The 27,074-nt window shown below is 53.3% G+C and overlaps 1 protein-coding gene across 5 annotated transcripts in view; it reads left to right on the top strand.

Annotated features, from left to right (window-relative positions):
* The first annotated feature begins 11,331 nt into the window (after positions 1 to 11,331).
* The window catches only part of AP1B1 (adaptor related protein complex 1 subunit beta 1), a 34,789-nt gene continuing 19,046 nt past the window's right edge, over positions 11,332 to 27,074 (top strand). For 4 of the 5 annotated variants that reach the window (XM_036449470.2, XM_036449469.2, XM_036449468.2 and 1 more), the window contains exons 1-4: positions 11,332 to 11,504; positions 22,588 to 22,650; positions 25,892 to 25,997; positions 26,714 to 26,849. In XM_036449470.2, coding sequence (XP_036305363.1) covers positions 22,614 to 22,650; positions 25,892 to 25,997; positions 26,714 to 26,849 — 279 coding nt within the window. In that variant the 5' untranslated portion in view covers positions 11,332 to 11,504; positions 22,588 to 22,613. Of the gene's footprint in view, positions 11,505 to 11,548; positions 11,571 to 22,587; positions 22,651 to 25,891; positions 25,998 to 26,713; positions 26,850 to 27,074 lie in introns of those variants that run through there. The other variant, XM_036449467.2, reaches the window with a different exon arrangement.

Genomic DNA, 27,074 nt, shown 5'->3' with positions numbered 1-27,074 from the left:
GGGGCGAGTCCACCCCGTCCCCTCCCGGGCACTAGGGGGGGGGGGGGTGCGGGGGAGGAGGGCCCCGCCCGCCGCCTCCCCTGCTGCCCCGGGGCGCCGGCTCCGCCGCAGTGAGAGGGGCGGGGCGGGGAGACGCGGAGTGAAGGGGGAATGACTACACGGAGGAGTCAGAGCCCCCCCAAAGCCTCCACCAGGTCAGCTCAGGGGGTAGAGGATCCCCAGAGTGGACCGGCGGCGGGGACCCCCCCGGGTGCGAATCGGAAGCCCCCGCCGCTGCTGGTTTCCGAATCCCAAAGGGGACCGGGATGCGGAGAGGACGGACGCACGGGGAGAGTTGCTGGGAACGGGGTTGGGGGCGCCTTGGGGGTGGAGACGGAACACTGCATAGTCAGTAGGGCGCGGGGGGTGCTGCCGCATGAAACGGGGGTCCCGAGGTTTTCCTAATCGTTAGGATAAGGGGTGCAGAGTGTCTGCAGCCACCGGGAAGAGGGGGAGGGAGCGAGGCAGCCCTGGATGGAGGCAGGGCGGACACCCCGGAGGACAGAACAAAGAGGGCCTCTGAGTGGAGTTCCAGGGTGGCCCCAAGTAGCTAAGGGGCCCCCAAGAAGCTCGGCAGCCCCCCCGGAAGAGGGGAGGGGAGCCTGGAGTTGAGGGGAGCCTGGGTGACCGGAGTGAAGCCCAGAGGAGGGGCCCAGTGGTCTGGGGAGGGGGACGGAAGGCGGGAGACCCCACAGCTGGCCCCGGGGAGAAGGACCCTGGTGAAAGGGGCCGAGGGTCTCCCGCACAGACACCACCGGAGGGACCCGGCTGCTGGAGGGAACCGGGCTGTTGCCGGTGAGGCCCCGGAGTGGGGGTGCCGCTGGGACAGGGCATGCGGGTGGGAGAGCTGGTGCCCGCCCAGAGGGGTGCGGGAGGGGAGGGGGGTGACAGGTGAGCTGGTGGCCACTCAGGGCCAGGCTCTTCCTCTCCCGGTGGTGGTCGCTCCGCAGTCTGCTGGCCAGATGACCTTGGACACGTTGTATCTCTTCGCCCCGCCCCCACCACCCACCTCAGGCTGCAACTTAAGTCCCCTAGCTCGCTCCCCGAGCAGCTTTAGCTTGGGGGGGAGTGGGGGGCTCTGGCTGGATTAGGGGAGCCGAACCCGTGTGCTGCCCCCCCCACTGCTGCTTTCCCATATTCCTAGATCCCCCCTTTCCACCTCCTCACCTTCAACTCGGCCTCTCTCCCTCCCCCGACCCCCACTGCAGATTAAGTGGGTGCCCCGTGGGCATCCCTTCTCAGCCCAGGGAAGTGGTGGGGTACACTGCCTGTTAGATACCAACGTCCCTCACCCCATAAGCCCCATTGGAGGGTCAGATATGCAAAGGGGTCCTTGACCTTGGGGGCGGGGGAGGGTGCCTGGGACGGCCGGTGTGGTTTAACTTTTCCTGCTTTGGGCTGGTGCACAGCCAATGCCTTAGGAGTCCGGGCAGCACTGCAGAGGGTGGCGCTTCAGCACCGGGGACAGCGCCCGCCCCTCCTCCGGGAGGAAGGGGTTAACCTCCGCGTTGCCAGGAGGGGAAGGAGGTTGGCAGATCCGCTGTGCCCGACCTTTGGGCTGTGCGGATGGGGACCTGGGGAGGAGAGGGTGGGTGGATGGCCTGGCAGGGTCCCCAAGGGAGCCGAGGACCCAGCCCCTCGACTTTCTGGTGGGGGTCCCGGTCCCGTCCCCGGCTTTCTGTGAAGTTCTCTTAACACACGCACACCTGGGCTGTCCTGCCCCCCCTACCCTGGGAGCTGATGCTGGGAACAGGTCCCCCAGAGTCCGTGTGTGTAGACTCCGCTCCCAGATCTGAGCCCCCTTAGCCAGTCACCTCACACACACACACACACACACACACCCCACTGCCTTCCCAATACACACTGGTCTTCCTTCTGCGGGATCCCGAGATGGGGACCAACGGACCCTCAGAAAAGTCCTCTGCCAGTTCCTTTCTCCGTGCTTTCCACCTTAGGCTCAGCCCCCCTCCCACCTCCCCCTCCCCCCCCCCCACCTTCCAGCAGACCCTGAGCCATGCGGAAGGCATGCTGCTGTCCCTTTAACCACGTTTCACTGGAAGGGAGTGCGCTGGGAGGAGGCGGGAGGCGGGAGGCGGAAGGGAGTCTCTGGTTTTGCTGGAGAAGCAGAAGCATCCCCCCCTCTGTGAAGACCAGGCTGGCTCTGGTTTGCCGGGCACAGGGGCTGGTGTGCAGTTGGTGCCGGGAGGATGGGGACTTCTGAGAAAGGCACTTTGTGTGCGTGCGTGTGCATGTGCATGTGTGTGTGTGTGTATGTGGGAGGGCTGATGCAGGGTCCCCTTGCTGTCACATGGCTCCCCATTGACTTGTCCTCCTGCTTGTAATTTTACCGCTGGAGCCTGGTTCTCCTGGGCCTTTTCAGGGTGGCACAAAAGGGGGACATCCTCAGGGTGTGGGAGGGCTGACAGGCAGCTGTCAGCAGAGGGGAGCGATGGGAGAGGCTGGGTGAAAGAGAGGAGGGGGCCAAGGTGGGTTCTGTCAAGGCCAGGGGGCCACAACCATGGGATGGCAGCTGCCTGTGGAGCCAAGCAGGTCACTCCCCCGAAGGGCCCTGCAGGCTGCCCTCCAGGATGCCTTCTCTGGCCTCCTGGACTCCCCGGTCAGTGAATTCCTCCCTCCCCCCCCCCCGTGGCTAATCCACCACATCACACTCAGCACTCCGTGTTGTCATCGGGGGAATACGTTCCGTCCGTTCTCCTGCCACACGTGTGGTCTGGAGGGGAGCGCACACGATTCCGCCCCGATTCCCAAGGCCCCGAATCACTGAATCACTCCCATCCGCCTCCCTTCCGTTCCTGCCACGTGGAAGCGAGCAGAACCACAGGTTCATTCCACCCATCACGCGTTTACTGAGCGTGTGCCCCGGGGTAGGGAACGGAAGTCACAGAACTGTATACACCTCGAAACGTTGATCCCTGGGACCGGAATGCTCAGGTCCTTCCCAAATTCCAGCCCAGCGTTTCCCAAGGCACCTACTTCCGGATGATACGTGTTCGCCCAAAAAGGAGAGAGAAAAAGAGGGCATTTTGTGGCTAAATAGGGCCCTGGGGTCTGGACGAGGCCATGAGCACAGGGGACGAGCACAGGGGATGAACAGATGAGTGGAGGGTGCCGGCTTCTCCAAACTTGTTTGACCACAGGAGTTCCTCCTCTTACTCCTTCTCCTCCTCTTCTTTTTCTTCTAATACTTTTTAAAAATATATATTTTATTGATTTTTTACAGAGAGGAAGAGAGAGGGATAGAGAGCTAGAAACATCGATGAGAGAGAGACATCGACCAGCTTCCTCCTGCACACCCCCCACTGGGGATGTGCCTGCAACCAAGGTACATGCCCTTGACTGGAATCGAACCCGGGACCTTTTAATCCGCAGGACGCTCTGTCCACTGAGCCAAACGGGTTTCGGCCTTTTTTTTTTTTTTTAATTTCAGAGAGGAGTAAGGCTCCATAGCTCAGGGGTTAGAGCACTGGTCTTGTAATTTCAGAGAGGAAGGGAGAGGGAGGGAGAGACAAATGTCCATGATGAGAGAGAATCCTCAAGCAGCTGCCTCCAGGTGCCCTGACTTGGAATCGAACCGGTGACGTTGAACCGGCGACCTCTTGGTTCCTGGGTCCATGCTCAATTGCTGAGCGACACCTTGGTCTGGCCTGAAGGCTCTTCTTACCCCCACGTGTCTCCCCAGGGGCCCACCCTGCAGGACCCACTCAGCATGGAGCCTCAGGCCCGCTGTCCCTGGGCATGCTCTCTCTGAGCCCAACTCAGCACCTCCTCCCAGGCTCCTCCCTCTGCAGAGCCGCCTGCTGCCAGGGACTCAGCCAGGCCGGCAGCAGCCTCTGCAGCCTCCTGCCGCCCCGCCCGCACCCCGCTCCCAGGAAAGGCACTCCATGGGGAAGCACAATGGGGGGGTTTCCCCTCCCCCCCTCCAGTGGGGGACCAGGACAGCAGGGGACAGGTGCACAGGTTTGAAGCGGGGGGGGGGGGGGGGGGGGGGGGGGGGATTCACAGGAAGCTGGGAGGGTTATCAGACAGGGTATCAGGTGTCGGTCAGTAGTCTTGATCTGCTGAGCCGGTTTCCTCTGTGAAAAGGGAGTCATCTTCCCTCTTTCATTAACCCCGCGGTGGGGGAATACAGGCGAGTTTATGCCGCCTGCAACGTGAAAGTCCCAGGCAGGCAGCCCATAGGCTGAGGGGGCCTGCAGCCCAGCTCCGGTCAGCCCCTCAAGGGTATTAAAAGGATGTCATTTAGAAGTGGGTAGTAGCCTGGCCGGTTTTGCTCAATGGTTAGAGCATCAGCCAGCAGACTGAGGGGTCCCAAGTTCAAATCCGGTCAAGGGCATGTACCTTGATTGCAGGCACATCCCCAGTGGGGGGTGTGCAGGAGGCAGCTGATCCATGTTTCTAACTCTATCCCTTTCCCTTCCTCTCTGTAAAAAAATCAAAATATATTATAAAAAAAAAAAAGTTGGTAGTGGTCATGGTTGCACAACATTTCAATAAAATATATTTAAAAAAAAAAAAAGCTGAAACAGGTTTGGCTCAGTGGATAGAGCATCGGCCTGCGGAACAAAAGGTCCCAGGTTCGATTCCGGTTAAGGGCATGTACCTTGCTTGGTTGCGGGGCACATCCCCAGTGGGGAGTGTGCAGGAGGCAGCTGATTGATGATTATCTCTCATCGATGTTTCTAACTCTCTATCCCTCTCTCTTCCTCTCTGTAAAAAATCAATAAAATATATTTTTAAATATATATTTTTAAAAAAAGAAAGGAAGAAACTGTGCTTAGGCCAGGAGTCTGGCCTCCCTGGAAGCAGAGTCAGTCAGGCTGGGGGCAGATCCTGACTGCAGCTCCGTGACCTCAGACAGGCCCCTGCACTCTCCTTCGGAGCAGGTGCCCGTGTCACAGGGTCCGAGGAGCACCTGAGGTGCCCACGCCGCCTGGGAGTACAGTTGTTATGGTAACCAGGCTGACCCTCCCTGGCCGCCTGCCCTCTGGCCCCCAGGATCGGGAGAACTCCCCACGGTCCCTCCTCTGCTCTCCCGCTCCCTCCGGCCACACGGCCAGCCGGAACGTGTCCTCTGCGGGATGCGCAGGAAGAGTCTCCTTTTCTGATGAAGCAGCAATGAGGTGATGTCTGGGTTTTTTATATCCCCGCTGCGGAGCGGTGCCAGACACAGAGTCCGGGCTGATTCTCTTAGCTCCCTCTGTCCTTCGGGTTGTTGGCCCGGGATCCAGCTGGAGACCCAGCCGCTGGGAAGAAGTTGGCCGGGCCAGTGAGAGCGGTTCCAAGACCTCGCACTTTCCCTGGAGACGTAGGCAGGGTCCTGGAGAACCTGCCTCATCCCAGAGAGTTTAAACAGCCCTAACTGGTGTGGCTCCGTGGGGAGAGCCTCGGCCTGAGGACTAAAGGGTCCCAGGTTCGATTCCGGTCAAGGGCATGTCCCTTAGTTGTGGGCACATCCCCAGTAGGGGGTGTACAGGAGGCAGCTGATCGGTGTTTCTCATTGATGTTTCTGATTTTCTCTCTCTTCTTCTCTGTAAAAAATCAATAACATATATATTTTGAAAATATATATATTTTGAAAAATCAATAACATATAAATTTTAAAAAATCAATAATATATATATATATATTTTTAAGAGTCTTTAAACAAAACAAAAAATTCTTGTCACTATTTTCTTTGAGGTGTAGGAATTAGCACTAACCAATGTTGGAGGGTAAACGGAGGCTGACATGGGTAACTTACCTTGTCCTTAGGGATCAGTTATGTCAAGTCATGGCCTTAATCCTGTTAACTCATTGGGGTGTGTGTGTGTGTGTGTGTGTGTGTCTGTCTGTCTGTCTGTCTGTGTGTCTGTGTGTTACCCTCACCGGAAAAAAAAAAATTTTTTTCCTTAGAGAAAGTGGAAGGGGGGAGGGGGAAACGGAGAGAAACATCGATGTGAGAGATACAATCAATTGGTTGCCTCCCGCATGTGCCCCCCATCAGGCCGGGAGTCAAGCCTGCAACCGAGGTACGTGCCCTCGATTGGAATCAAACCGGGACCCTTTACATCCGAGGGCCAGCACTCTCTCCACTGAGCCAAACCAGCTGGGCGATCATTGTTGACTGCACTGCAGGAGCCTGAGGCCTCATTACCATTCGGATCAATGTTCTGGAGACAGTGGTTGGTGATAATGTTATGGGATCATATTTTAAAGGGAGAAAAAATGGCACACACTTGTTAAAAAACAACATCTAGTCACAAAAATGTCTGAGGCACACGGGTAGCCCCTGACACCCCACTCCACAGAAACAAGCTCTGGGACCATTTATTACATAGATCTCTTCCATTTTTTTAAAGAATATATTTTGTTGATTTTTTTACAGAGAGGAAGAGAGAGAGATAGAGAATCAGAAACATCGATCAGCCGCCTCCTGCACTCCCCCCCACTGGGGATGTGGCCCTTGACCGGAATCGAACCTGGGACCCTTCAGTCCGCAGGCCGATGCTCTATCCACTGAGCCAGACCAGCCAGGGCTGTCCCGGTGTTCATATATATCTTTACAGGTAAATGCTAACATTTACGTGCTAATAAGATTTTACTCCACATTCCATTCTACAACTTGCTCTTTGCTCCTGAAACTTAAAGGTTTCTGCTGGGGAAGCAGCCGGTAACGTTTTGTGCAAAATCGCCGTCGGGTTGTGAGTGTGTTGAGAGATAGCAGCGAGGCCTGTCATCAAACGCTTTACGAAGATGCCCACCCCAGCCCCTTGTTTTCCAGGTGGAGAGTGTGAGGCCGCGAGCGAAGGGAGGGGCCAGGCGAGCGGGAGCCCCGCCCCTCGGACGGCCTTGAAGGGTGAGGGCAGGGACGCTGCTGCGAACGCCAAGCCCTGGGCATCCTGCCCGGACCCGGGGAGGAACTGCACCCGCAGAGCCAGGCGGAGGGCGAGGGAGTCGGCCCTGCGCAAGCTGCCAGGAGGGCCTCTGCCAGTTCTGCAGGGAGAAGATTTACGGAGCTTGGGGAGGCTGCAGAGAAAAGGTCTGAGGCAGCGTGTGGGGAGAGTGCCCGCGGCCCTGGCCCGGCAGTAGGCTGGCTTCTGGGTGGGGGCCTGCCTCCTCCAGGCTCAGAAAGCTCTCCCAGGGGCAGGCTTCGAGCATGCGGGTGGGCAGGGGTCAGAGGATGCCCTTGGGATCAGGCCCCACAGGGTCCCCTGGTGCTCGGACCCAGACCCTGGACGAGAGATGGGCATAGACCCTGACAGGCTCAGCCTAGCCAGTTTGGCTAGTGGACAGAGCATTGGCCTTGGACCCAAGGGTCCCCAGGTCGAGTGTGTGAAGGGCATGTACCTCGGCTGCAGGCTCCTCCCTGGCCCGGGCCCTGGTCCAGGCTCCTGCAGGGGGCAGTTTCTCTCACATCGATATTTCTCTCTGTCCTTCCCTCTCTCTTCCACTCTAAGAACCAATGCAGTGCCCTAACCAGTTTGGCTCAGCGGATGGAGCATCAGCCTGCGGACTTAAGGGTCCCGGGTTCGATTCCGGTCAAGGGCATGTACCTTGGTTGTGGGCACATCCCCAGGAGGGGGTGTGCAGGAGGCAGCTGGTCGATGTTTCTCATGGATGTTTCTCTCTCATCGATGTTTCTAATTCTCTATCCCTCTCCCTTCCTCTATTCAGGGGCCCTCAAACTTTTTAAAGTGGGGGCCAGATCACGGTCCCTCAGAGAGCTGGAGGGCCGGACTATATGAACTACTAATTCCTACTGTAACACCTCGGCTGCGCTCACTGCCCAAAAAACCTGGCGGGCCGGATCAGACTCCTCTTCGGGCCACATGTGGCCCGTGGGCCGTAGTTTGAAGACACCTGCTAGGCTATGTAAAAAAATCAATAAAATATATATTTTTAAAAACAATACATTTAATCTGGAGCAGTGGCTGATGTCTGCCTTGTGCTGCGACGTCCTTTGGCCCTTGTGGCAGCCCTGCGGAGTGGGCATCAGAGGAAAGAGGCACAGAGAGGGCAAGCGTCTGGCTCAGGGCCACACAGCTGGAAACGGCAGAACCTGGGTTCAAGCGCAGGATTCTGTGATTCTGGGCTGGGCTCTCCCCCCAGCTGTGCCAACTCCCTCCCAGCTCAGCTCTTTTCCAGCTGAATGGGAACGACAACCTCACCTAGCCCAGAGGGATAGCATGCGGAGTAAGGGAGACAATCCCATGACATGCTATTTGTGTGGAGTCTGTCACGTGATGAGTTTTTGGCAAATGACACTGCCACTGTTGCTACACCTTCACCGCCATTATTGCCTGTAGGCAGCAGAGCGAGGAGGGGTTGAGCAGAATTTTGTTCCTGGTGAGACCGGGAATGGATAAACGGGAGTATTGGCAGGAGGGCAGTCTGTAGGCCCCCCTGCCCTGGGGGCTGTGCCAGACCTGCCCGGGGTGGGAAGGATTTGGATCTGTCCACCCTCCGCAGATGGGGAGCTGGCCTTGTTAGTGAGACTGTCAGCAAAGTCACCTCCTGCCTCCTCCCAAAAAGGATCCGAGGCATCTTTTATTTTATTTGTAACGTAGTTTTATTGATTTCAGAGAGGAAGGGAGAGGGAGGAAAGGATAGAAACATCCATGAGGAGAGAGAATCACTGATCGGCTGGCTGCCTCCTGCGTGCCCCACACTGGGATCAGAGCCTGCAACCAGGGCCTGTGCCCTGACCGGGAATCGAACCGTGACCTCCTGGTTCATAGGTCGAAGCTCAACCACTGAGCCACGCTGGCCGGGCTGAGGCAGCTTTTAGGAATTTGTAGCGTAAAAATAGCAAGCAAACAGAGATGGGAGGAGGGAAAATCGAAATCGTATAAGAATCCCATAGAAAGATTAGGACTCAGAAAGGAAGGGGAGGATGGCAGTTTATGTCACCCGTGCGCCCTCTAGTGGCCTCGATGGAAAGAATACTTAGGTCCGCACGTGTGTGTGATGCAGCTGCGCGGAGAGGGGGGGGCGGGAAGGACAGGCTTGAGATGCTGTGTGTCCCAAAGAGGAAGGGACTTGCTGAGGGTCGCAGGGTGCCAGGAGCAGGTCCTGGGGCGTTTCATGACGTCACAACTCCTCCCAACCTTCCTCTGATTGGGTGAAGCCTCCTGGGGGCAGGCAAGGGTCCCGCAGGAGGGAAAGTATGTCTTGCTGAATAATCAGTCTCTTTCCATGTTACATTCCCAGTGAAATTTTGTCTCCCAGGGAGGCTGATGGTGTTTGCCAACATCTATCACTAAGTTAGAGCGTTGGCCTGTGGACTGAAAGGTCTGGGGTTCGATTCCCTTCAAGGGTGTACCCTGGTTGTGGGCATATCCCCGGTGGGGGGTGTGCAGGAGGCAGCTGGTCGATGTATATCTCTCATCGATGTTTCCATCTCTCTCCCTTCCTCTCTGTAAAAAATCAATAAAATATATTTTTTTTAAAAAGAAGAAGAAAAAAAGAAGGGTAGTTGTTCCAGACAGCTGTGCCTCGCACGGGGAACAGGACGCATACTGAGAAAACCGTTTTGTTTCCTGCCTACTTCAGAAAAGGATTTTAAAGTGGGATAAGGCCTGGTAAATTTAGTTAACGGTATTGTACCAACGCTAATTTCCCGGTTTTGATTTATGCTACTAATACATAAAATGTCACCATCGAGGGAAGCTGGGTGAAGGTTACTTGGGACTCTATGTATTATTTTTGCAATTTCCTGTAGGTCTATATTTAAAAATAAAAACTGTCTAAAAGAACTTAAGGCTGATTAAACATATAAAATAATATTAAAGATTAAAACAATATCTAGATTAGATGGGGCGTACAGACTTGGCTGTTCAAGCTTATTTCTTTAGTTTTATAATATTAAAAGATCAATAACCTAAGGGTAGAAGACCTGGAGGGGGCTGTTTTGAGAACAGAGATGTCATCCTACAGTGGAATACCATACAGGCCTTGGAAAGCACCACATAGAAATGCACTGATTGTTTGGGGAAAGCTTTTACTGATATTTTAGTGAGTTAAAAATATCAAATGATATATCAGGTTTGGAAGAAATTCACCAAAACGTTAAAAGTGAATCTCAGAGCAAATGTTTTTACAAATCTTCTCTCTCTCTCTCTCTCTCTCTCTCTCTCTCTCTCTCTCTCTCTCTCTCTCTCTTTCCTGACCGGTTTGGCCCAGTGGATAGAGCGTCGACCTGTGGAATGAAAGGTCCCAGGTTCGATTCTGGTCAAGGGCATGGATCTTGGTTGCAGGCACATCCCCAGTGGGGCATGTACAGGAGGCAGCTGAATCTGTTTCATCAACGTTTCTAATTATTCCTCTCCCTCTCCCTTACTTTCTGTAAAAAAAAAAAAAAAAAAAAAAAAAAAATTAATAAAATATATATTTTTAAAAAATCTTCTTTTTGCTTACTAGTGTATTTCCACTTCTCTACTATGCAAATGTCACTTGCTCAGCAGCACATTTTTAAAGAGTAGCAATGAAATAGTGTTTTAAAGGGGATGATCAGAAATTATCAGGAGGAAGTTAATAGTACCCATCGGGAGTGAGGTGGCTATAGGAACTGAGGTCCTGGCAAACCCCATAAAAGGGGAAGTGAGGCCCTAACCGGTTTGGCTCAGTGGATAGAGCGTTAGCCTGTGGACTGAAGGGTCCCAGGTTCAATTCCAGTCAAGGGCATGTACCTTGGTTGCAGGCACATCCCCAGTAGGAGGTGTGCAAGAGGCAGCTGATCAATGTTTCTCATTGATGTTTCTAGCTATGTAAAAAAAAAAAAAAAAAAAAAATCAAAATATTTTTTAAATGGGGGGAAGTGGGACATTATGAAGTTCTACTTAGATAAAAGTTCCTAGGACGGTCGGATGCTTCCCCCTACCACGCAGAATTCCCAAAGGACTGCCTCGAAAGGCAGCAAGCACTAGACTATAGACTTGCAAGCTCCAATTTTGACTTGTGCTCACAGAGTAAGCGATTTTGAGAAAACACTGCCCCTCTCGGAGCCTCCGTGTTTCCGTCCGGAGCACAGAAGGAAGAGACGGACCTCAAGAGTCTCTACGACGTTTCCCACCCACGTTCAACGACATAGCGCGGCTGAAACCGGCCACTTTTCCTGAACTTAGCCCTGCGAGACGCAGTGGCGAAAGCAGCGCCGCGGCCACGAAGGGGTTAACTCCCGCGGCCACGCCCCCTCCATCCAGGCCCCGCCCCTCGAGCCCGGCGCCCGCCCTCTCCGGGTGGCACCTTTGACCCCGCCCCCAGGCCGTGCGTCCACCGGAAGTGCCCCTGCGCAAGCGGCTCACTTCCGCCCGGCAGGTGACAGCCGTGGGGCTCGGAGCAGCCGGCTGCACTGTCGCACCGGGAGAGCCGGAGGGGCCGAGGCCGCGGACATTTTGCTGCCCAGCCGAGCCGGGCCGTGCCGTGCCGAGCCGTGCCGAGCCGCCGGGAGCCGTTCGGACCTGCGGGTGAGGAAGCAGGGAGTCAGGCGAGGCCGGAGAGGACGCGGGGCGGGGGAGTCGGGGGGATCCGAGGCGAGGGGGTTGCAGGGTCAAAGGTCACGAGAGGACGTGGGGGAGCCGGGAGCGCGGAGGAGGGGCTTCCCGGGCCCCCCGCGAGGCAGAGGGACCGCGGTCCATTCATTCACGCCCACTTGGCCGCGGGCCTGCGCCGCAGCCGCCGGGCTCCGCACCCGCCCGAGGCGCCCTCCGGGACGGATTCCTAGACTTAGGCCCCGCGGTGCGTGCGCTTGGCCAGAGGGGAAACGCCTCTTGGCGTCCGTGGTTCCCCCTCACACTCCCCCCCACCCAGGGCCGGCCACCTTGAGGACTCCCGGTCGTTCAAGGCTAAGCTTTATCTCCTTGCCAAGGTTCGAAAGGGGAAAAAAAAAATCCAAGAAACAGCCGCCCGCCCCGGGCTGGACTTGGGTTTGGTCTGTAGTTGGCGCCTTCAGGATCCAGTGATCTGGGGACCCTGTATTAATGCCAGACATGCCGATGCACGTGCTCGGAGCTGGTTACGGAGCCCCTCCCGTGTCCCGGGCATTGAACCTGCCCAGCAGCCCCGGGAGAGAGCAACCGTGGTCCTCCCCATTCTATCGGCCGGTAAACCGAGGCACGGAGAGGCTAGATCACACATGTAAGGTCAGGCGGTGGGATAGCCGGAATCCGGGTTCCCGCCCAGGCTTTCGGGCACCGGCAGAGGGCGGAGACCCAAGAGAAGCCCAGGCCAGGTTGGCGCATCGTGCTGTTTAGTATCTTTAGCTGCCGTTGTGCTTGTTTTCATGGAGGTCACCCTGTGGCCTTCCTGCTTCTCTGTCTGATGATCACAAGGGGCAGGAGGGCTATTCCTCCAGGTGACTGCCTTTAGGGCAAGAGTGGAGGGCCGCACCCCCCTCTACTTTGGGGAAGTGTGAGACACCCAACAGGCTATCCATGAATTTTAGAATATTCGGAACCTTTCTTTCTTTAAAATATATTTTATTGATTTTTTTACAGAGAGGAAGAGAGAGAGAGATAGAAACATCGATGAAAGAGAATCATCGATCAGCTGCCTCTTGCACACCCCCTACTGGGGATGTGTCCGCAACCCAGGTACATGCCCTTGACTGGAATTGAACCCGGGACCTTTCAGTCCGAAGACGGGTGCTCTATCCACTGAGCCAAACCGGTTTCGGCCGGAGCCTTTCTTGAGAGTGGTCCAGCTGCATCCCGTTAGGAATAAAGAGGAACCACAGGGTCCCTGGAAGACCATTCTCTCCGAGGGAAGGGCAGGCCTGGGACTTCCCGGCTGGGGAGATGGTGATGCGGTTTGATGGCCCGGGGACGAGGATCCCTGAGCCTGAGCCTTCTTCCTTTGCAGACACTTCACTTGCTCCCCTTGCGCCTCACTTTCCCAGACAGCGGTTCCCGGGTGTTATAAGACTTTATGGACCCGTGAAGGTTTCCACATGCTTCTGTGACATAAATATTACCGCAGTACCGTTAATTTAAAAAACATCAACAATAACACTCTGTGATCTGTTCTCCCGATTCCATTGAATTCACAGAAACTTAATCTTGTCACCTTATCCCCATCCTTCTGAGAGAGGCGGAGTGGCTTGTGGCTGACGGCAGGAACCTGAGCAGAGCTGGGAGCGGCTGGCTCCCTGCCCTGAGCGGAGCCCACCAGGTCTGGCCTCTTACCCACTCCGCTCGCTCCCACGGACGCGGACGCCTCAGAGGTTATGTAGAGACTGTCTGTCGCCTGTGGGTTCAGCAGAGGCTGCACCCCGAGCGGCTTGAAAGACTCCCCATCCGTAGACCCCGGGTCCCCAAGTCCGGCTCAGCAGCTTCCTGGTCGTGTGACCTGGAAGGCTTACGTAGGCTGGCCTCCTGTGCCTCGGCTCTAAAATAACACCGGCCCCCCATCTCATCCATTGTGTCCGGGGTTAGAGGAGGAACTGCACAGAGCCTGTTGAGAGGGTGCCCTGACCTTGGCAGTGAGTGCCTGCTGGGGGCCTGGGCCTGTCACCCCTGGTCTGTGGGGCGTTACTTCCTTCTGCAAACGCAGGACTTCCCCCACCCTTCTCGTTTCACTTCCTAAAAGTGTTTCCGACTCAGTTCAGTCCGTCGGTCCTGCTGGCTTTGGGCTTGGACTGGCATCTTTTTTCTCGCCATCTTCTGAAACTGGCATGTCTTCACTGCTCACTTCCCGTCTTCCCGGGAGCAGTCATGGCTTGGGGGTGGGCTTGCACTTCGGTGTATTTCTAAAAGTGGCGGGGGCGTCTGTTACCTGGATATGGTTCTTTTTCTGAATAGGCCTTTTTGCCTAAAGGTCACTCAGAAATGATCCCAACCCAGAAACTGTTCCTGTGTTCTTTTTCTCTTTACACAGAGGAACAGATGACTCCAGAGAGACAAGATCACTTGAGCAGCTGGGGAACTCTTTATCAAAAAAAAATCCTGCTTCAGTATCCATCAGTGGCTCTTCATTGCCCTCAAGCTAAAACTCACATTCCTTAGCATGACCTCCATGTTGTGGACTCTGACCCCTGCCTGGCTCTCCCGCCTCATCTCTCCTACTCCACCTTCCACCTCTTCCCAAGCTCCAATCAAACGCCTTTGCTTTTCGGCAAAGCTCCAACTCTACCTCCGTGTTTTTGCTGTTCCCGTTGCCTGAACACATTTCCTGTCACTATCCTTCCTTTGCTGCACCCCTACTCGGTGCCTCCCATCTGAGCATTCCCCCACACCATGCAGGTCTGAACCAGATGCCTCTTTGATGTCCTGTGACTGATCACAATGGTTGTCATTCACTGCTTACTTGGCTCTCTTCTAAGTAAATGGCTCTTAGTCTCTGGACAGGACTTGTCTTAACTGTCCGCATCTCCAGCACCTAGTGAACTGGTCTGGCATACAGTAGGTGCTCAGTAAGTGTTTAGTGAGTGAACAGATGAGTGGGATGTTGCATTGAATTCTCAGGATTCCTTGACTCCTAAGGAATTCAGAGAACTTTCCAGATGTATCGCCATGTCGCCCCATGGGGATAGGGAAAAATCTGATCAGTGGTGGGATAACCACTCTCAAACTACTGTTGCTACCACCCAGCCAGCCACCAGCATGCTTCAGGGCCCCCGAGACCTGGGTGTTGGGGAGCAGAGGGAGGTGCTAACATTTATCAAGTACTAGGAGCCTGACACTGCTGAGAGCTTTGTATGTATGACTTGTTTTAGGTCACAAGCCCCTCAGGTATTGGACATTGTAATTCTCAGTCAGATCTCAGGACTCCTGCTCAGAACCCTCAGCGGCTTCCAGCTCATCAACAAAAAGCCAGACCCTCACCTTGGCCTGGAAGGCTCCCTCCATTCTCTTCTGACCTCATAACCCACCTCCCCCTTCATTGCTCACTCAGCTTGAGCCATATCACCTACTTTTCCTCAAACAGGCAGTTACACTCCCACCTCCTCACTGTCTCTTATGCCATGACAATGTCACCTATCACCTTCTCCAGGCGGCCTTCTGTGGCCATCCTGGTTAAATTTCAACCTTCCCAACCACCCCCGGGCTTCCTCCCCTCCTTCCCTGCTCTCTCTTTCTACATAGCATTTATTACTCTCTAAGTTACTTCATATTCTACTTACTTATCCTGCTTGTGGTTCCTGTCTGCATTAGGATGTATCCTCTCAGAAATTCCATTCCCTGTCGCATCCCCATCACGTAGACATGTTTATGGCATGTCGGAGGTGGTCAGTACACAGACGAATAGGACCAGTGGGGAGTGAGGACAGAAAATGTCTGTCTTACTGCATGCAGGGATGGTATCTTTGAAATGATGTCATCTAAGCTGAGATTTGAAGGTCAAGTTGGAGCAGTCGCTCTGGAAGCCAGACAGGATAATCCAGGCAGGGATCAGCAAGTGCAAAGACAATGAAGAGCTTGGTAATTAGAGGGATACAGAACGAGGCCTGTGGGCCTGGAGGGTTCTAAGCAGAAGGAAGGGCCTCGCTGTGCTCACATCATAGCTCATAGCCTGTGTCAGAGCTGCCCGGCCCCCATAGCTCTCTGGCCAACTCTGTAATCTGATCCCTATGGCAGCAAGAGATGGTGGCCTGGCCTCACTGAGCATTTCTCCCATTGCAGTAGTTGCTGCCTGATCATCTACCCTTTGCCCTTTCCTTTCTGTTATCACTTATTTACTTCCTTTACATTTACTGGCTGTAAAATGGGCCACAGGGTCCAGCATTTTCGATTTCAGTTTTGTCAAAATAGCTTGACAACCAGAGCAGATGTAGCTCTGACCCTGGCAGACCCCGCCCTCTAGCTCAGGTTGGTTTACAAAGCATGACGTTTTCCCAAACGGACAGCTGAGCACTAGTCATTCAAATATTTACTGAGCACCTACTATTTCTCAGGTACCGATCTAGGAACCGGGAAGACAGTAGTAAACAAAATGGACAAAATCGTCGTCCTCATGGAATTTATATTATGGAGGGAGAAAAAATAAGCACTAGAAATACATTTTATATTATGTTAGTGATACGTACTTTGAAGAAAAGCAAAAGGAGGAGAGAAGGAGGGTGGGAAGTGGGTGGATGGGTCAGGGATGTACACTCTTAAATAAGGTGGTCAAAGAAGGCCTCGGTGAGAAGGTGACATTTGAGCCAAGACTTAAAAGAAGTGAGAAACTGCCCTGGCCAGTGTGGCTCATTGGGTTGAGCACCATCCTGTGCACCAAAAGGTTGTTGGCTCAATTCCTGGTCAGGGCACATTCCCAAGTTGCAGCTCAATCCCGGATAGGGGCCGTGCAGGCGATAGGGGCCAAGCGGGCGACAGCTGACTGATGTTTTGGTCTCATGATGTTTTTCTCTCTCTCCCTCTCCCTTCTATCTCTAAAAATCAATCTAAAAATATTTAAAAAAAAAAAAAGCCATAATAAAAAGAAGAAGAAGAGAGATGAAGTCATAAAGCTCCTTGAAGAAAAAGTCTCTCTGGTAAAGTGAACCACGTGCTCAGAGGCCCTGTGCTGGAAACATCTGTCTTGTCCCAGGGTCAGCAAGGAGGCCCCTCTGGCTGGAGCTGAGGGAGAGATGGGAAGAACAGGGGAGGAGTGCTCCAGAGGTGATGATGGGGAGGGAATGTGTGTGAGGACAGAAGGGGGGGACATCTCATACGGAGCCTTAGAACCATGGCGCCATGTTGGGACTTGGCTTGGACTCTTGCCTACTGTGTGCGTGCTCCTGTGTGGGGCCGAGACCCCGTCTCCGAGCTGGCGGGGCTCCGCACCGCACACGTGCTGAATGGAGGACTACACACCCTGACAGGCCTTCCGAAAGTGTTCCCATTGCACAGCTGGGAAAACTGAGGTGTTGAGCTTTGCTTTGTCGTCTCTGGCCTCTTTCTCCCCTTTCTGACTAAATTAGATATTGTTCAGAAGAAGCCTCATCAGGGAACTTCCCTTTTTCTTGACAGCAGATCTTGCCACACATTATTGCTTATAGATACTTGAGCACTGGCACCTGATTCTAAAATTAGGTTCTAGAGACTCAGTGTTGATATGGGAACATTTGCATGTGGCATTTGCCTGCCCTTAGTTCCCTTTTCTTTTTTTCTTTTTTTTAATATATTTTATTGATTTTGTACAGAGAGGAAGGGAGAGAGAAAGAGAGTTAGAAATATCGATGAGAGAGAGTCATCGATCAGCTCCCTCTTGCACACCCCCTACTGGGGATATGCCTGCAACCAAGGTACATGCCCTTGACCGGAATTGAACCCGGGACCCTTCAGTCCTCAAGCCGACGCTCTATCCACTGAGCCAAACCAGTCTCGGCCCTTAGTTCCCTTTTCATTTGAGCCTTTGATTGCTAGCAGGTTGTAGAAGATTGATTTTGACCAATCCATTTTCACCCAAACTCCAGGAGGCCCGCATCTTGGCAAGCTCATCTGGACAGGCTTTCACCAGGCACGTTACCAAACTTGATGTTTCTGCTGTCCAAACTGGATGGACTGGTCCCCAAATAACCTGTTCTTCAGCAGGGGAGGGAGTCTGTAGAGATGTGTGGCAACTCATCTCACATTCCCTTTAGCCTGGAGTGGGGGTGTCTCTGCGGGGCTTCCTTCACAGCGGTCGCTTGACAGGACAGGACAGGTGGGACCTCATTCTGGGGCAAGGGTGGAGGGTGTTGGCACTACCATCGTCTAGCTCTGTGGCTCCAGAAAGATGCCGTGACCTCTCTGGGCTTCCGTTTTCTCATCTGTAAACTGGTGGTTTTATGAATACTCTTTACATAGAGTCCAGCCCATAATGCACATTGTTTCCCATTCCTACTGCCACGGCCCTCTTTGTCCTGGATTTCTCACCGCCCTGAAGTAGAACAGCTTCTTTTCTCCTCGTTATTGAGCCACTGCAAAGAGCCTGTCTGTCTGAGTTTGGTGACTGCATTGTCTCAGAAAATAAGTCTGAAATCTGGTTTCTCTACTGCTGACTCACCTTTTATTTTATTTTACTTTTAATATCTTTTTACTGATTTCAGAGAGGAAGGAAGAGGGAGAGAGAAATAGAAACATCCATGATGAGAGGGAATCATGGATCAGCTGCCTTCCGCAAGTCTCCCACTGGGGATCAAGCCCACAACTCAGATTGGAACCTGGGACCCTTCAGTTCGCAGGCCGACGCTCTATCCACTGAGCCAAACAGGCTGGGGCCTGACTCACCTTTGAATCATCAAGTTGACCTTCCCTGTTTCCCTGTCTGTAAAGTGAATTTGTTTGCTTACCTGTGAGGACTTTTTCTTTTTAAAAGAAGACGATCAGGCAGACCAGTGAATAGAATTACTGGATGGTAGGTAGAATCATGGTCTCTATTAAACACTTCATAGGGGCCAGGGCCTACTCCAGAGCATGACACAAAATACGGGAATATTTGTGGAGTAAATCAACCTCTGCCCTTGAGGCAGAACTGAAATGGCGAAATGTGGGATGATCCAAGTTTGGCTTTTCTGTTCCAAATGAAGAAATGAGTCCTAGCCCATTTTATTCACTCTCCGGGCTTAGTCTGGACTGTCTTTGAGCTAACATGTGCCGTGGAGCAGGTTTCTGAACAGGTATCCACCAGCAAGGGTTTACAAGTGAGAGTTGTCAACACTGGAGTTGGAAGTCACCAAAGCAGACTTCCAGGGATCAGTATTCCCTGCCCGGATAGCCCTGAAGTTAGAGATGGGTCTTGGCAGCTGAATCAGAGCTTGCCAAATATCTCTTTCCCCTTTGCCTTCCCAAACACTTCTCTGGCCGATCTTACATACCAGTTGCCTCCCTCGTTAATTCACGGCTAATTCACTGAGCGGGCAGTGTGCTGAGCTACTGCTGCCAGCTTCATGCCTCATCCGATTGCAGACATGGCTGCTCAGACAGGAATCGCTGCCCTGAGACTTGAATAGTCATCACCCAGGCCATTGGCTGCCATTTGGGGAATGGCTGGCTTCTTGCTATTTTTCTTCCTGCTGAAGACCTAATAGGGTTTGCTGGCCCTGGTGGCATTCGGGATCTTTCTCTTTTGTCCTCTGTCAGAATGATCATGGTCCATTTCCTCGTTTCATATCCAGGAAGCACGCTCATCGATGAGGAAATAGGTTTGTCATAGAATGCCAGATTGGGGGAGGGGGACTTTATTTGTCATTTAATAGACCGGGTGTCAAACTCTGTCCCATGGAGCAGTGGGTTGCCTGGGGCCCCCAGTGAGGAAAGGGGAGAGTGGAATGAGCCAGGCTTTAGCCATCCCCCCACCCTACATCCATCAGAGCAGTCCCACTTTTGTTTTTTTTAAACAGTGTAAAAGCAAAGAAGGGCTTGAAAAGCCATTACATTGTTGAATTCTCTTGTTTGACAGTTGGTAACAGTAAGGCTCAGATGGAGGGATTTGCCCAGGATCACACAGCTGTTGGTAGCAAAGCGAGGTTTCCTGGCAGCCATCTTGGCATTGGATCAGCCTGGCCATGTTTGTTGAAAGTTCACTGCTATACCGTATGTTCCTGGTCTGTCCAGTCATCATTGTCTGGCACTCATCGGGGAGTCCTCTTGTCTTCATGTGTTATGGGCCTTTGGTTTTGTAGCTTCTCCGAGAACCTGTGTTTTCATTAATCCTGTCAGCAGACATTTGTGAGCTCCTGGAATGTGCCAGGCACAGTGCCAGGCCCTGGGCAGCCAGCGTTAAATAGGGCAGGTCCCGAATTAGAGCCGTGAGGAGGGCTGAGGAGAAGTCCACAGGAACTGAGTCACGTGTCGGGAGGCCTCTGCCATCTGGGTCCGGAGAAGGCCGCCTTGGGGCAGCCATGCTGCACTGAGACTGAAGGGTGAGTGCAAGGGAGGAACAGGGTTGTGGGTAGAAGTCCCATGGTTTTCTAAGCCGTGTTGTCTCTAAGAGAGGTGATACAGGCACGGCACACAACATCCCCAAGATATAAAAAGATGAATGACGGAAGGTCAGTCTCTCACCCATCCCCTGGTAATCCAGCTTCCTTTCTGGAGAAAATCACCGTCAACATCTCTTATTCACCCTTTCAAGGAAAGTCAATGCATTTGTAAGCGTGGTGTTTATATTTTTCTTTTTTTTACAGGAATGGTAGTAAACTATTAAAACACCTTTTTTTAAAAAGGTGTTTTCTTTGATTTCAAAATCCACATTTTTAACCGGTATGCAGATGCTGTTAACCAGTTAAAAATTCGGATTTTTTAATCAAAGAAAATAAGATAATTGAAGGGAAACATCAAAAGTGCTTTATTCATAGTCCTGTCCATCACTAGCTACACATTTCCCCCATCTTTCAGATCATTTGTCCCAATAGAACTTTTCATGTTCAGAGACCTAATTTTCCACTTCTTCGTACGTTTTGAAGTGCTGTGTGTGTGCCATCGATCGGAACAAGTGGTCATCTGAAGGAGCGATACAACAAAATAGCATCCAGAAACACAATTTCCATCTCCCTTAGAGTTCTTTCGTGACCCTTCAAGCCAGTCCTTCCTCTTAACTCGGACTGTGCCAGCCCTTTGAGCGATGCCTTGGCCTGGGAATGCTGCCGTTGAGCATGTCCCGGCCCAGAATGCTGTCCTAGCAAAAGTGACTCATCTCACGGACCAAAAGTTCCCTCCGATGACTGCTCTTTTGAATGCGCCCCCACCGCTTGCAAAGATGGAATCCAAACCCCAAGCTTTCTCTGGCCTCAGTGGCTGCCTGCTTTCAGCTGTGGCTCCTGTGCACAGACAGATTCATCAGAGAACACCGTCTCGGCCCCTTCGGCCTCACTGCTGTGTGGTGACAGCTGAGCGGTACCCGCGGTCTCTCTGTAGCATCTACAAGCCTGAGCTCCTTTAGGACTGAGCTGGAGGGTTTTTCCGTTCCTGCAGAGAGAAGGAAACATCTCTCCTGCACTGACATTCAAGAGGCAACTGCAGCGGAAGGACACAGCGAGATAGCCGCCCTCCGCAGCCCCACAGTGCAGTCTCTTCCCCAGTGAAATGAGGTTTTTACCTCCGTGTCCTGGGGTAGCCCCGCAAATGCATTTCCATCTCTCCCCACCTCCCCTCCCTCCTCTGCTTTAATTTCCTGTGTATAAAACAACCTCGGAGGGATACAGTTTCTGCATCACGGTCCCACCGGGCCCTCTGCAGAGGGATATGCGAAACGGATGCTGCAGGGCAGCGGCAGGCAGTACCCGGGTGGCAGTTGGAGTTTGGGAGTGCGTGGTTGCTTAGCACCTGTAAAAGGAAATGTCATCAAAAGCTCAACGCTGAAGGGCACCAGCAGCTGACCTGACCGACCCTGAAACTCTGCTGCTTCGTTTAACGCCCCCAATTTCCCACCCTCTCCTCCGCCTGGGTTCACACCAGCAGGTTATGGTCTGGGAGCTTAATGCGCCAGATACCGTGCTGAGCTGCAGATCAGCTGAGAAGGAAGGCTTTCTGGACCGTGTCGATTAGACCTCTAAGGTATTCTTTGCCTTGTTCGCTTTGACTTCCTTTCAGATTTACCTTGGGGGGGGGGGGTGGTTCTCTTACTTTCTGTGATTCTTTTGGCCTGTGGTTTTTAGCCCTGTTTGCCTTCATTGACCCCTCTTAGACTAAACTTCACCCCGAGTTGAACAGGGTACTCTCCTGTTCTGGATGCCTCTGCCAGGTGTGCTTTCCAGCCTGACTTCTGAAGCCATGCAGCCCTTTCCTGGTGGCAGATCCCCCGTTGTCTTGTTCAGTTTATCCGCTCATTCTCAGAACTCCGGGAAGGATCTCTGAGGCTTCTCTGGGGAAATGGCTTTGTGTGCGCTCACATCTGCAGGTTCCTTCAGAGACTTTAGCCAACCCTCATGGGTGAGCATTTAAGGTCCCTCAGGTGGCGCATGGCTGTGGACGGTGCTGTCGTGAAAACCCTTGTGTCCTGCGTAAACATTTCTCTGGGAGAGATTCCTAGAAGTAGAATTGGGTCAAAGGGTATGCACCTTCAAAAATTTGCGAGGTCCTTCAGAACTACCCTCTAAAACACATGTGTCAAACACAAGGCCCGCGGGCCAAATCCGTCCCGCCAGGCCTTGCAGTGTGGCCCGCACCGAGCTGTCATCACTGCACTCCGCTGCGTTTCCATCACAATGACAGTTTATGACTGTTCAGTAAACCATTCGGCCCGCGATTTAGGCTGGATTTTAGATTTTGGCCCCTTCTCTGATTGAGTTCGACACCCCTACTCTAAAACCTGACCAGCCATTACCTGATAGCTCATTCGTCCAGTAAAGAGATCAGAAGCTATCTTTAAGGGGTAGGGGGAGGCTAGAAAGGATATAAGGGGATAAATGGTGATGGAAGGAGACTTGACTCGGGGTGGCGAACACACTGTAATATACAGATAATGTATCCTAGACTTGTGCACCTGAAACATGTAATCTTATTAACCATTGTCACCCAGTACGTTAAGTTACAAAGAAAAAGGAGCTATCTTCCCGTCCGGCCGTGTGCTGGGTCCTCCTCCTCCTGTGCTCTGGAACCGGAAATGGATGGAACACGTGGGAAGTCAACCCTCTCTTCTGTCTTGCAGAGTCTGGCCACAGATAAGGGACCAAAATGACCGACTCAAAGTATTTCACCACAACTAAGAAAGGTACCGTCTGTTTCCTTGTGGGCTCTCCTCCTCTTTCCTGCCCAGCTCTTCTGCTTGTTCCCTGCAGGGATGTTGGGCAGGGGGGCGGGGAAGGGGGAGGAGGGGGGGCATGGGGGCGTGAGGGGGGAGATGGAGGAGAGTGATGGTAGTGGGTGTGGAGGCCTGGAATCCAGTGGTGGGAATCACCCAGAGCCTCTTTTAACCCTGTGGCTCCAGAAAATTCAACGGTTGATGTTGTAAGAAATTGACCTTTTTTTTTTAGAATTTAAGAAAGGAAGAATATCGGCTCCAAGTATAGAAAAAAAAGAAAAAAGAAAAAAAAAGCCCTATTTCCCCCATGGCTTAAAATTGTTAAATGGGATTTATTTTTTTCTTGGAAAAAAGAAAGCACACGATGCTGTCAGAAGCCCCACAGCATGTGTGTGTCTGGTCCCTGCCCTTGGGCACATGTTGTGAAGTCAGAGTCTATATCCTGTTTTTCATTTGACATTATCATAAACATTTCCCCACAGGCCCGACGCCTCAGTCTTAGTCTGTTGAGTGCTGCGCTGAAATTTGCTAAGCTTGTCTTATATTGTTGCATAGTGTGGTTATTTCTGCTTTTCGGGAAAAGGAAGCTGATAAATATGCTTTGACCCTGTAAGCATCTCCTGTCTGGCTCTTCCTTCCTTCCTTCCTTCCGAGTGAGATGGACACTGGCCTGCTGACCAGACGAAGGGAGTCTGTTGTTGGGTCAGCTGAGCCAGGACCCGAAGTCTGCCCTCCTCGGCATTCACATGCCAGTCCAGCCACGTTTTACTGAACACTTCCCATGTGCCGAAGAGTAGACAGTCCCTAAACGGCGTTCTGCTGGTTGAGCAGGGAAGACAGTTTATTGAGTCTAATTACTGTAAAGGGCTGGTGGGTGCAGTGATAAGGGAAGTGTTAGAGGCTGTGGGAGGGCCCTGGGTGGACCTCGCTTGATAAAGGGGGTGTGGGGGTGGGGAGCAGAGCTCAGCAAGGGCCCTGCCCATGGGACATTCAGGGAGAGGAAAGCGGGTGGGCACAGTTACTGAAGAGTGTAGTGAGGGGTTGGGAAGGCGTGCAGGGGTCTGTCATGTGTGGCCTGGCGGGCAGGCTGGAGGGGGTGAACTTAGTGCTGAGTGTGTTGGGGTGTCAGTGGTGATTTTTAAAAAATATATATTTTATTGATTTTTTACAGAGAGGAAGAGAGAGGGATAGAGAGCTAGAAACATCGATGAGAGAGAATCATCGATCAGCTGCCCACTGGGGATGTGCCCGCAACCAAGGTACATGCCCCCGACTGGAATCGAACCTGGGACCCTTCAGTCTGCAGGCCGATGCTCTAGCCACTGAGCCAAACCGGTTTCGGCAGTGGTGATTTTTGTGTGTGAGGGTTTTCTTTTGAGGACAATGTCTGTAGAGAGAGATGCCTGGATCCAGATTTGACATCAGTGATGGTTTTAAGCAGGGGAAGATCCAAGGCAGAGTCTAATAAAAGCGTGAAGCTTGGTGGGCGCGCAGGGAGACCAGTACCGCAGCTCCGGAGCCTGAGCTAGGGGGTGGCAGGGGGGTAGACAGAATCGGTGGCCTCATATGTGATTGAGGTGGCAGGCTTGGTCACTGAGGAAGGAGATGTTCAGATGCAGGCAGATTCCAAACTCACCTCATCAGCCTTCTTGGAGCCAAGGTGACCGGGCCTGGATCCATCGATGGACGGCCAGCTGTACTCTAACCGGCCAAAGGTTTCAACAGAGCAGGGCAGCCCTGCAGCAGCGCCCAGGGTCAAAGTCACCGTGGTCTGTTTGGCTTCCACAGCCGGGAGACAGGGCCCCCAGGCTCTCGGAGGAGAAGGGTGTAGTTTCCTTCGGCCTAAGAGCCATGGATTGAACTGCAAGGCCGGCAGATTCCTCCCGCCTCTCTTGAGCAATGCCCTCGTGCGGCCTTGCCCCGGGCTGTGCTGTGCGTCTGGTCTTGAGTAACCTTGTTTGCGAGTTCTGTGATAAACACCGTGTTAATTCAGTCCCGCTGAGAATCTGCTAAATTTTCTTTTTCTCACTGTCAATCCGCCTGGAGCTGCCTCAGCTTTTGCGTCCCACTTACTAATCTGCCACCCCCGCCCCAGCTAACTGAGAGGGACTGATGCTCTTCTTTGTTCAAAAGAGAGAGCCGAGACAGAGGGTCCTGTGATAAATTAATCATAATAGCGGCCACCCTTAGCGCAGGCCACCGAGTGCCACACACCGAGACGAGTGATTCACATCTGTGGTGAGTGAGGAAATTCAGTGCTCCGGTCAAGGCAGAGAGTACAGACGAGAAGACAGGTCCCGAGAAGCAGAGTGAGTGGCCGGGAGCTAGCAGAGCTGGCTTTGAATCTTGGCCCTACCTCTTAGTTGGTGTGTGTCCTTGGGCAAGTTACTGGACTTCTTGCAGCCTTTGTTTGCCCATCTGTAAAATGGGTGAACGCAGAGGTGTTGTAAGGACGACATGAGAGAAAGTGTGGGGAGAGGTTAGCGTGGCATTGGCTTAGTGACAGGCTCGGGCACTGCCGGTGGCTGTTGTTTTGAGAGCCCCTCACTCCAAAGTCGGCCTCTTAACCTTTTATCAGGGGTTATCAGGTTCTGGCTACCTCTGCACGACAGGGCCCCAAACAGCCCTACTTCCTCGTTTGCTTTTTCCAGATCATCAAGTTCTTAAGACAGCTTATTGCGTGTTAGATAGAGCAGCTGAATTCCCATTTTCGGAGCTGAGCAACCGCTGTGGCACAGGAAGTGAAACCCTGAGCGAGCTGTTTTAACTGGAGGTTCTAGGAAAACAGGAAAAGCGAGTGTGGGAAACAAGCCAACCCTACCGTCTCCCCTCAGACCTTAAGTCCCCAGTCCCATTACACACTGCCTGAGGGCTTTGGGTAAGGGTGGCCAAGGACTGTGCTTCCCTCTGTGGGTCTTAGGTGAGCAGGACCCGCCTTCCTGCCTTTTGCATCCCTCCGAACCCTGTAGCATTCACAGTTCCTCTCTCCTCAATCCAGTGTGACCTCCAAGCTTTCCTCTTGACAGTTCCTCTCCTAACAGCTGTCCCTCTGCTGCCTGCCCCACCCGAGGCCAGGGGCCTCACACTGCCCTCGCTGGCGGCCTGGACTGTCTGCCTGCCTCCCCGCCTCTCTTTTGGAAGTCCGGGGTGGGGGGATTGGGAATCGCCCTCTGGCAGGTGGGAACGGATCTCATGCTGCCTCCTCTTTCAGGGGAGATCTTCGAGCTGAAGGCAGAGCTCAACAGCGACAAGAAGGAGAAGAAGAAGGAGGCGGTGAAGAAAGTGATTGCGTCCATGACCGTGGGCAAAGATGTCAGGTGCGCAGGAGGAGGCCGAGTGGCAGCGGGGCCGGTTCAGACCTCTCCGTGAGGGCTTCCCGAGGGACCCACGTCTCCCCTCACCCAGCTCCCAGCCTCCTTCTGAGCAGAAGGGTTCATGGTCTCCAGTGTTGGTGGGGTCAGGCGGTAAAGCAGGGAGTGAAGTGGACGAGGTGAAGGGCGATAGGCGATGAAGTGGAGGTGGCTCGAGCCCTGTCAGAAGCCCCAGAGGCCTGCTGAGCTGGGGAATGAACCAGAGCAGCGGGGCTTCTGGTTTCTCAAAAGAAGGGACAGTTGGATTTTTCATTTGAAACCTCCCTGCTTCGGATTGCCAGGTTGTATTACACAAAGAAATGAACACTGCCCACGTAAATCACACCTGCAGGTGGCGTTAGTTGGCTTTGGCGCCGGTGCGCAGCCTCTGGCTTGCAGCTGATGGCCTGGGCGGCCATGTGGAATTGCTGCCACACCTTTGTTCACGCTTTTCTCCTGCCTGGCGAGGCCCTTCCCCCTTTCCCATGTACCCAGCTTGTCTTTCCATCTTTTAAAACCCATTCAGTGTCTCCCTGCTGCCTTCCTCCTCACCCCAGCCCACCGCCCTGAACATAGCCCTCCTGCTCACTGTCTCCCCGCACCCCACCCCCATTAGCTGCCTGGAAAATCTTCCTCTTCCTTTCTTCGGCCTTCCCCACACCGATGCCATTTTGACCTTCTAGCGCCCTCTTCCCTGATGTGGTAAACTGTATGCAGACGGACAACCTGGAGCTGAAGAAGCTGGTGTACCTGTACTTGATGAATTATGCCAAGAGTCAGCCTGACATGGCCATCATGGCTGTCAACACCTTTGTGAAGGTGAGCAGAGCTTGCTGAAGGGGGAGCATGGGTATTCACTGTGCCATGTCTCCTTGGTCTCCTGGGCTGAGGCGCTGCGGCCCCGAGTACAAACACTCGGGCTCCTTTCCAGGCCCTGACCCTCCAGCAGAGGGCTCCCGCTCCCCAGAAAACCGGAGGGTGTGGGCCCTGCTACCTCATTCCATGGGAAATTGCTCGAGGCTTGTGGATCCCTGAGAGCCACAG

This window comes from Pipistrellus kuhlii, unplaced genomic scaffold (genome assembly GCF_014108245.1).
Source record: "Pipistrellus kuhlii isolate mPipKuh1 unplaced genomic scaffold, mPipKuh1.p scaffold_m20_p_20, whole genome shotgun sequence".
Lineage (NCBI taxonomy): Eukaryota > Metazoa > Chordata > Mammalia > Chiroptera > Vespertilionidae > Pipistrellus > Pipistrellus kuhlii.
The sequence above is the reverse complement of the archived record's forward strand: the minus strand, read 5'-3'. Positions and strand labels throughout refer to the sequence as shown.